A 10,427-nucleotide genomic window follows, 5' to 3' on the forward strand; every position below is an offset into this window, starting at 1 on the left:
AGAATATTTTGAGGGTAGGGGGGCCCATGTTAGGACAGGCAATTCATAATTTAACTCCCTTGGGCCTCAGCTACAAAAAGAGGGTTTGGAATAGGTGATCTCCAAGGCCCCGTGGGAGGGACTCATTGATGGGATAAATTGTTGTGCGTTCATCAAGCCACCTCTTCTAACTGCACTTTCATTGCTGCAGATAAACAGTGCACCATGTTTTATAGCATGTCCCATACCAAACTTCAGAAAGTCTGTGAAGGAGTAATGTGCAAATGTGTCGAAGGTAAACTTTGTTTAATGTGTTTAGGCTGCCTGCTTGTTTAAAGCAGCCACTCATAATCTGGAACTAATCTGGGGGAAGTTGTTTGACAAACTGTCGTTTCTCAGAAGTAGAAATGTAATCTCATCTGATTGAAAGCTCATTCCTTAAGCACTGTAAAGCTACTTTTCGACAGCTCCGGGACAACCCGATAGTTCCTACTGTACAGAAGCAGAGAAATACCATCCAGATGGTTGTTGGATATCAGAAGGATAACATAATGTGAAATTGTTACTTTTCACCTGGTCATTTTAGTGTAATAGGACTACAGCCTAAGAGAACAGAGGCTCCAGACTGAGCCACTAGCTCCTCTTTCTTTCCCCTTGTCCTTCCCAGATAGTGACATTCTCCATTCAGTCTTTCATCTATCAAGGCAGCCTTGTTGGCCAAGGAAAAGACCCAGAACTCACCAATAATCAGCAATGGACTCCATGAGGGTCTGGGTTCGTTTTGGTTTTATTTTGTTTTTCAAAATCCTTAAAATCTATACATTTCTTAGGTACTTATTGCTCCATCTTAGAGCTGTAAATCAGTCAACTCATCAACTTGGTTCCTTCAAGGGACTTTTGATTATACTCAAAATGGAAAAATTTCCTCCTTTCTTCAATGAAGCATATATATTTCTAAAGAGCTGAATGTGGAGTGACTACCCATTCTAAGGATAAATCTCTTGTTCAAGATTTTGTTTTTGTTTGTTTTGTTTTGTTTTTGCTTTACATACTGTGTCACTTTATGCAAGATGAGAAAATGGACAGGTCTTAGGAATCTGGTATTTGTAAGATAATATTAGATTGTCTCAGGGCTGATGAGAAAGAACTGTGTTTACTCCCAAAGCTGTCTGTTCCTTACATTAACCTAACTTGTACTGTTTTCCACAAAATCCAGCTGACTGTGGACAAATGCAGACAGAACTGGATCTGACAATCTCTGCAGCTACTAGAAAAGAAACAGCATGTAAACCAGAGATTGCATATGGTAAGTTCAAAAGTTCAATGTATAGTTCCATTAAACATGACATTTTATGAAAACATGATCAGTTAGGAAGATCTACAACTTTACACAGTGATTATATAGATACAACATTCCACATGTTCCCTTGAAGGAAAATGCCATCAATTTTCAGCATTAACATGAAAAGTTATTTATCCTTCAGCAAAGAAATAGGATTTTCATTAAAAATGATAGGAGTGAGGTGCACACGCAGCCAGGACACTTTATTCCAACAGACCCCATTGAATTAAAGGTGCTAAAACATATTCAAAGAGAATATTTGAGAAGCTGCAGAGGTATAAGATTTCACTACTGCATTCTTCCAGTCAATCGAGCAGAAACAGAGACAAAGATGGTTCGGGGGTCTGGGTGCTTTCCAAATCCCTCCAAAGACAAGGTAAAAATATCAGCACTAAATAATTTTTAATATATGCACAGTTGCAATCCATGTTTGAGACTCTCTCCATTTCAAAAGGAGCATCTCCTTCTTGTTGTCCAGACCTCAGAGCTAAATCAAATGCCCAAGTAGAGTTGTAGTCTTGTCTCAAATTCCTCATAGAATTAGATCCTTTATTTTCTGTTCATAATTTCTAATGTTTATTTCTGGCTTTTTTAATAGAGAAAGAGAGAGAGAGAGAGCACACAGATTATACACTATTTCAAATCTTTTCTTGAAAATTGGTAGGGGGTTATTTATAAATAAAAAATAAGAACAGTGCTGTTCGTGTAGCATTTTGTGTTTACCAACTGCTTTCATATATGGTTTCTCACTGGTGTCCCATAAGCCCCCTTGGAGGTAACAGAGAATTATCCTTATTTTACCAATGAAGAAAGTGAGGGTCTGGGAGACTAAATAATTTGCTCAAAGTCATGCCAGAAGTAAGTAATAGAACTAGGATGCATCCTGGTCTCCAGTATTATTTCCATCATATCACGCTGAATTCTCTTAATGGAAATACAGCCATAAGAATGAATTTTGTATGGCTCATGGTCTTTCCTTCAAATTTTTCTTGAGTTTTTAAAAAATGCTAAAAAGTTGCCTAACTCAGCCAAGGCCCACTGCCACTTTTAAAATACATTGAGACTTGAAGAGAATACTATATTGTTTTAAGAATTTTTTCCCTAAAATTTAGAAGAAACAAGTTATTTCTTCCCTCCATAATAGAACTATTTTAACTCTTAAATATAAGAAATCTATTTTAACACAGAGAGTGAATGGAATCTGGATTTAGTTCATTACATTCAAGAAAAAACTTAGCTGTCTTTTTTGGAGCTACAGGTTAATGCTGGAATAATAGAATAGAAACAAAATTAAATAATTCCCTCTATCCACCTATGGCCACAGTAGGTACATTGCCCATATCCACCATAAATACTTAAGAATCTGAAATTCAGGACAGTCTTTAAGTTACTAATTTACACAGCCTTCAGTTCTGCCACAATGAGTTCATTCATTCGTCTATACATCTTGCTAGCTAGCTAGGATCTCAAAAATGGACAAAAACTTTTAGGTCATTCACTTCAACCCCATCGAAAGCAAAAATAAGAGGATTTTTTTTCTCAGGCCATATAGAAGAGATGGTCCCTTCAAGCTGGTCATTTCAGAGCTGAGGTCAAACACACCATAGGTTAAACATTGATGCCATATAGAAGAGATGGTCCCGTCAAGCTGGTCATTTCAGAGCTGAGGTCAAACACACCATAGGTTAAACATTGATGCCTGAATGAAGAGAAAACAGGATTGAGAATGTTTCATGTCAGATAGTTGCCCATCCAAGCAAAGACGGGTTGGAAAATGGAGTCCTATCAAAAACTAAAGATCAAAGCCAGTGGAGGTATCTGAAGAATGGAGGCAAGGGAACAGAGAGTCTCACATGGCAGGCCCGAGTGATAGAGAAGTAAGGGGCTCTTTGAAGTGCCCTGTAGGCATGACTCCATTCATCTCAAAGATCAGAATCTGAAGTTTACATCTAAGGCTTGTTTTGTTTGATTTTGTGTGCTTCTGTCTTTTAATTTAATATTGCTGTTATCCTAACCAGCCTGTTCTATAACAGTGACCAGAGATAGTGATTCTAAGTAGAATGAGTAATTACAGTCATGACCAGTAGAACCACACTGGGAGTATTTGGGAAGGCTTCTTGGAAGAAATGAGATTTACTGCAGGGTGCCCATAAGAGCTTGCCATGCTTCATTTCTCATTTGTTTGACGGACTCTGGCTTCTATTGGACACAGCAGTAGTGGTAATAAGCATGAATTATTGTGTATGTGTGTGTGTTTTTTTAACCAGCTTATAAAGTTAAGATCATAGCCATCACTGAAGAAAATGCTTTTGTCAAATATACCGCAACCCTCCTGGATATCTACAAAGCTGGTAAGAATTCATTCATTCATTCTTTCATTCAACAAATACTTAGTCCTACTATGTGGCAGGCATTATATTAGACACAGAGGATACAATGTGAATAACACAGCCATAGGTCCTGCCTTCATAAAATTTATATTCTATTTGAGGAGACACGCTTTTTGAAAAAGGAGATGGACAAATAAACAATTATAAATCATAAGTATTATAGTTGAAACAGATGCGGAATTAATGGGGGAAACTCCTTTGGAGTGATAGCAGATGGCGTCTTTTAGGAGATGATATTAGGAGTTAGCCATTCTTAAAGGGCAGAGTAGAGGGAACCAGATGGGCAGGAGCTGGGTCATACAGGGGTTTATAAGGCATGGTGAGAAATTTGGATTTTATTCTAGAAGTTCAAAGGGAAGCTAATAAACGGTTTTAGGTAGGCAAGAAACATTTTATGATGTATGGTTTTAAAAATCATCCTGGCTTCTATTGGAGGGCACAAGAGTTGAAACAGGGAAACCAGTTAGGAGCATCTATGAAGTGCAAAATGGCTCAGATGCCATGTGAGTTTTGATAGGATAAGTGAGATTTAGTAACCAATACAAAAAATAAATTCATATGTAAAATAACACATAAAACACTTTAAAATATGTTCCCTTTATTCTTTAAGTAAACTGAGCTACAAATATTGTGAAACTGCTTGTAATGATATAAATAGTAACACAAATGATTTATTAAATCATGTTTAATCCCAAATAAGTTTTTTTTGTTTTTTTTTTTTGTTTTTTTCTTTTAAGAAACTGTCAGTGTTATTTTGCTTGACTCACTCAGTCGGATAGGGGCCCCTGTTTGTGCTTTGATTTGACAACAAGGAACCACATCAAATTTTTCCAATTGTATGTCTACTGATAGTCATTACATGACCTATAGCCTCAATAAGTAATTTCTCCTAATAGCAGCAGTATCGTGCATGGTACTGAACACTTTCTCAGTTGCTGCTGAACTAGCAGTAATTACATTCAAATGTTTCTAGTCCTTATGATACCATCTAACATTTTCATGTATTTAATATATCTCTATTATCAGCTAAATTATAAAAACAATTACTGAAAAGTCATATTTAATTTTCCTAATTTTCTTAATTTTTATTCCTCGTCAACCCTCAGAATTTTACAAACATCACTGACAAAGTTTCAGAATTCACAGGTTTTACAAAACTTAAAAGTTCATTATATTTTTTGTTTTTGTCACTAAAAACAAAAACACTTTCATACAATTAGTTTTTCTCTTAAATTGATATTTTATTTTGTTTTATATCAAACATGTCATTCTTCATTTTGTAACAGCTCTTGCTTCATTTTCATATTTCCTTTACTTATTTTTCTACGATCAGTTTTATCATTCATTCATTAATCTGTCAGCTTATTAAAGCTGAAACATTTTTTTCTTGAATACATAAAGATAGTATTGACATAATTGCTAGAATATCATAGGCAAATCACTAAAACACATATATATTCACTTTCTAAATGTTTACTCCTATATCTGTCAAAGTGAATCTATCAGGCTTGATATGATTTATAAACTGCCTTTGCAGTTCTAGCACTACTGGCTGCCTGTCAAAATCCCAATATTTTTCCAATTTTTATTAACACAATTGTTTGAGGTCTTCACACTATTACTTAATTCTGTCTAGTGTTTATTAGCTATGTGGTAGTGAATATCAAATTTATAAAAACAATATCTAAAGTGATTTTTGTCTTTGATTGCATTATCCAGAGACACTTGATAGGTGATTCAGTCAAACTGAAACAGATGGAAATTTCAGGATTTTCACTGAAGCCCCAGACTTCTCCCTGGCATTACATTTGCACGAATAACGTGTTCATGTAAATATTTGTCATTGACACCTTTTTTCTCAAACAGTTTGATATGCTGTCTCGTTGTTCCTTCCAGTACCTTGAGTTCAACAAAACCCATTAAGCCATCTTCAAAGTCTCTAATTTTTCATTTTAAGTTATTTAAAACACGTTATATTAAATAGTTGATTTTCTCAATAATGATTGAAATTTTATTTTATTACCTTATTTATATTTTTCAAAAAGCTGTGTTCTCATTTCAGTAGATATAAATTTTGCAATAAGTAGGACCATAAATCTAAATTGTGGCAATATGTTTACATTGTTTTTTTTGAAATGTTATCAAGTATTTCAACTCTGAAAATGTTTGATTATTCTTAACCATACACTAGAGTTTAAAATTCTAATAGTTTCCAAATTTTTCTTTGCATGATCAATACTCTGACAACATTTTTTCTGATTTTTATTATTTCAAATGTTTTACTGTATGAAGTTGATTTCTGATGTTATTTTTTTCCGTTGATGATCACAAGTGTTCCTTATTTGAAACACAATTGCCATTCTGACAAAATAGGTAAGCGTTTAGCACTTTGATATTTTCACAACCCAATTTTCAAGCACTTTTTGCATACAACATTCACATCATGAGCAATAATAAGCCATTCCTATTTTTACTGAAATAATCAAGTGCTTTTCATTCCAGAAATACAAATTACTTATTTTGTATCAATTCTTGCCTACTATCAAAAGACATTCCAGACTGTTCTGAATTTTCTGCAACATCAGATGATTCCCAAGCTGCAGTTCTGTTTGTTTTTTTAAAAAAATTTTCGGCTGCACTGGGTCTTCATTGCTGTGCGCAGGCTTTCTCTAGTTGTGGTGAACGGGGGCTACTCTTCATTGCGTTGCGCGGGCTTCTCATTGCGGTGGCTTCTCTTCTTGCAGAGCACGGGCTCTAGGAGCGAGGTCTTCAGTAGTTGCAACACACAGGCTCAGTAGTTGTGACTCACAGGCTCTAGAGCGCAGGCTCAGTTGTTGTGGCGCACGGGCTTACTTGCTCTGTGGCATGTGAGATCTTCCTGGACCAGGATTCGAACCCGTGTCCCCTGCACTGGCAGGTGGATTCTTAACCACTGTGCCACCAGGGAAGTCCCTGCAGTTCTCTTTTTTTATAAATTTATTTCTGGCTGCCTTGGGTCTTTGTTGCTGCATGCAGGCTTTCTCTAGTTATGGCAAGCGGGGCCCGCTCCGCCGCGGTGCGCAGGCTTCTCGTTGCGGTGGCCTCTCTTGCTGTGAAGCATGGGCTCTAGGCATGCGGGCTTCAGTAGTTGTGGCACACCGGCCTAGCCGCTCCGCAGCATGTGGGCTCTTACCGGACCAGGGCTCGAACCCATGTGGCAGGCAGATTCTTAACCACTGTGCCACCAGGGAAATACCTGCAGTTCTTTATTGATATCATTTCGTCTTTGTTCTCCTGTTAGTTCAGAAGATTCATATTTATGATAGTTAAAAGGAAATGTTAAGAAAATTTTGCATATTTTGTTATCTAGTCATTCTGGGTGTTATTTTTTAATATATATAGATTTTGAATTCATATAAGTATTAAAACACCACACACTTACCATTTACACAAGGATTGCTGCTCACTAACAATAAACCAAAATAAAAACTAAACTACTTAGAATCAAGGGCAACTATGTGGTTCAAGGATAATGATGTTATTATCCTATGATTGGTGTTTCTCCTAAAGCACAGGATGTATAGAGTAGGTGAGGGTATAAATGAAAAAAAGGTGAGAGATTGTTGAAACTGAGGTTAATTATTCTCCCTTCTGAATATGCTTGAAGTTTCCCATAACAAAAGGTTTTAAAAAATAATAAGCCCCCCTGAAGCCACACTGCTTACCATGACAGGGGCTGACTTGGCAAATCATGCTGGGAAGGGTGTTTAGATGTTGCTGCAACAGGAAGTCATGTATTAATGGTCACCGGGAGAGCCTAAGAACATTAACTTGAACTAACATGAGTACACTAGAATTTGTAGTACTAATTAAAGTTTACCATTTATGCATTACTATTATATGCTATTTAGCAACAGTTTCAGAATTTTTTCAGGATTTTTTTAAATGTTTTTCTTTAATTTATTTTATTTATTTATTTTTGGCTGCATTGGGCCTTCATTGCTACACGTGGGCCTCCTCTAGTTGCAGCGAGTGGGGCTACTCTTCATTGCGGTACACGGGCTTCTCAATGCGGTGGCTTCTCTTGTTGCAGAGCATGGGCTCTAGGCGCACGGGCTTCAGTAGCTGTGGCACGCAGGCTCAGTAGTTGTGGCTCACGGGCTCTAGAGCCCAGGCTCAGTAGTTGTGGCGCACGGGCTTAGTTGCTCTGTGGCATGTGGGATCTTCCCGGACCAGGGCTTGAACCTGTGTCCCCTGCATTGGCAGGCAGATTCTTAACCACTGTGCCACCAGGGAAGCCCAAGGATTTAATAATTAGTATGACTCTGCCAGAGTTTAATAACTGGATATCAGTCCTGAATTTATAACAATGAATTCCCTGTCCTGGACTCAAAAAGTTTCCAGCCTAGCAGAGGAATCAGGCATGTGGAGTGAAACATTATGATAGAAATTCAAGTATAATGGAGTAAGGGGAAGACAGATACTTTTGACAAACAGCATCAGGGAATGTTTACTGGATACTGTGAGAACTGAAGATGCGTTTAAAGATGGGTAGACATTCAACAGGCCAACACGAAGAGGAATGCATTCCAGGCAGGGAGCCAGCTTCTTGGCTACGTACTAGTTCTCTGGGAATCCCAAAGTTATCCTCCTTAAAATTTTCTAGTCTTTCACATGTCTTGCACTTTTCTACAAAGTTGCCCATTGCCAGCTACCAAATCCTTTTTTATTTTCCTGTGTAACATATGGAGATTAATATTGTTCAACTCTAAAGAGGTTCTTTTAATTCCTGGTTCTACAAGAGTAATAATGAAAAGCGCTTACTGTGTTCTAAGCACTTTTCATATAGTAACCCATTTAATCTCACAACAGTTCTGCAGGGTAGGTTTTACTGTGATGCCCATTTTTTGGATGAGGGGTCTGAGCTTCATTTGTCTGGGGTCACACAGCCAGGAAGTGGCAGAGCTGGGGTTTAGCCTGGGGAGCCTAATTCCAGAGTCTGAAGCCTTTTTTTTCTTTTTTTCACACACACACACTGTATTTTATTTTTACAAGAGATAAATAAACTGACACCAAGCATTGTAAATGGATGACCACAACAAAAGCAACAATGATTGCAATTACCAAACACAAAACACACTCATACTATGTCATAATATTGTGGAGTCTGAAGCCTTAACCACATGGACATTGCCTATAGCCATTAGCCTGTCAATAGAAATTTACACTGAATAATAAATAGCCATGAGGAACTGGAATGCTCGAAAGAGTTAATAATTTTGACATTGTGACAAGAATGTAATAACCTTACTTGTGTGTCTCTCAGGAGAAGCTGCTGCTGAGAAAGACTCTGAAATCACCTTCATTAAAAAGACAACCTGTGTTAACGCTGACCTGGAAGAAGGAAAACAGTACCTAATTATGGGTAAAGAGGGCCTGCAGATAAAATACAATTTCCGTTTCAAGTAAGTCACCAATATTTTGGAGTCTCTGATCTTCCCTCCAAAACGGAGTGCAATTTATTCTTAAACACACTGCGTGTTCTTACGTGCCCTGCTGTTAACCTGCAAACCATTAGGAGCATAAATGAAATAATGTGAGTTTAAAACAAAGAACTCCTCAAAACCACCAGGGTAGCTAAGGACACACTGAGGATAAACCAAATTGAGTGCTCAGGTCTGACAGTGAATCTGGGGGTGCTCATTGACCCCCCTTTACCACATGTGTTCCCTCAGTAAGTTCTCAGGCTGTTGTGTTTTAAAGAGGACAGTGTTTGGATACACGTTTTATTATCTGTTTTTCAAAAATAGACATTGAAACAGATGCTGTTCCTGCCTTTAACCATGGGAGCCCCAAGCAGCTCATGATCCCCAGGGTTTTGTGGACCTTCCTGGGGAGAGACGGGTCCAGAAGTGTTTGGCCGGCAACCTGATCCCTGGGCACCTGAGCAGCCTGGCCTCAGCTGAATTCAGCTCTTCTCTCTCTGTGGCCATCATCACAAATGCTTTGTTTGCATTATTTCTTGGCAGGTACATCTACCCGTTAGATTCCTTGACCTGGATTGAATATTGGCCCACAGACACCGGGTGTCCATCTTGCCAAGCATTTTTAGCGAATCTAGATGAGTTTACTGAAGACATCTTTTTAAATGGCTGTGAAAACACCTAAAAAAGGTCAGCTGCATCCAGTTTTCACTATGGACTCCTGTTGAAGTTTCTTCCTTTTTTTTCCCCAGCGTTCACAGCTGGTCTTATTTGGAGAGCTCACTCTACTTAGAATTAGGGACACTTGCTTTTATTAGAGAACGATTTTAAGAGCAGTAACTCTCTGAAATAACATGTCCTTGGGGGGCATGGAGACAGACACTCATTCCAAGGTTATTGGACACCAGAAGCAATAAATTGGAACCCTCCTAAAACCTACCACTCAGGAATGTTTGCTGGGAATGAAAGAATAGCCCCATTGAAATGTAGTATCTTACAAAAACATGGCCTTTGCTTGAAAGAAAATACCAAGGAACAGAAGGCTGATCATTAAAGCCTGCCTTTGCTTTCAAAATGTGCGAAAAAGCGTGTTATTTTATGCTAGGTCAGCTTCAACCACACAAAGACAGGCAAATTGAGAGAGGTAGAGAAAGCAGCCCGGGAGACCTGAGAAGGCCTCACCTCAGAGCCCTCAGCAACCTGAGAAGGTAGGAGACTTGCCGTTGCCCCCTCCCCTCCTGTTGCCCTCTCCTT

General features: G+C 38.1%; 1 protein-coding gene across 1 annotated transcript in view; it reads left to right on the plus strand.

Annotated features, from left to right (window-relative positions):
• C5 (complement C5) overlaps positions 1–9,858 on the plus strand; it is a gene marked incomplete at both ends in the record, with an annotated part of 79,195 nt that extends 69,337 nt beyond the window's left edge. The window contains 5 exons of the mRNA XM_079706669.1: positions 191–274; positions 1,196–1,285; positions 3,589–3,672; positions 9,017–9,155; positions 9,720–9,858. Coding sequence (XP_079562795.1) covers positions 191–274; positions 1,196–1,285; positions 3,589–3,672; positions 9,017–9,155; positions 9,720–9,858 — 536 coding nt within the window. The remainder of the gene's footprint in view (positions 1–190; positions 275–1,195; positions 1,286–3,588; positions 3,673–9,016; positions 9,156–9,719) is intronic.
• Between the last annotated feature and the right edge of the window lie 569 nt (positions 9,859–10,427).

The sequence above is a fragment of the Hyperoodon ampullatus genome (assembly GCF_949752795.1).
Source record: "Hyperoodon ampullatus genome assembly, chromosome: 6".
In the NCBI taxonomy this organism is placed as follows: Eukaryota; Metazoa; Chordata; class Mammalia; order Artiodactyla; family Ziphiidae; genus Hyperoodon; species Hyperoodon ampullatus.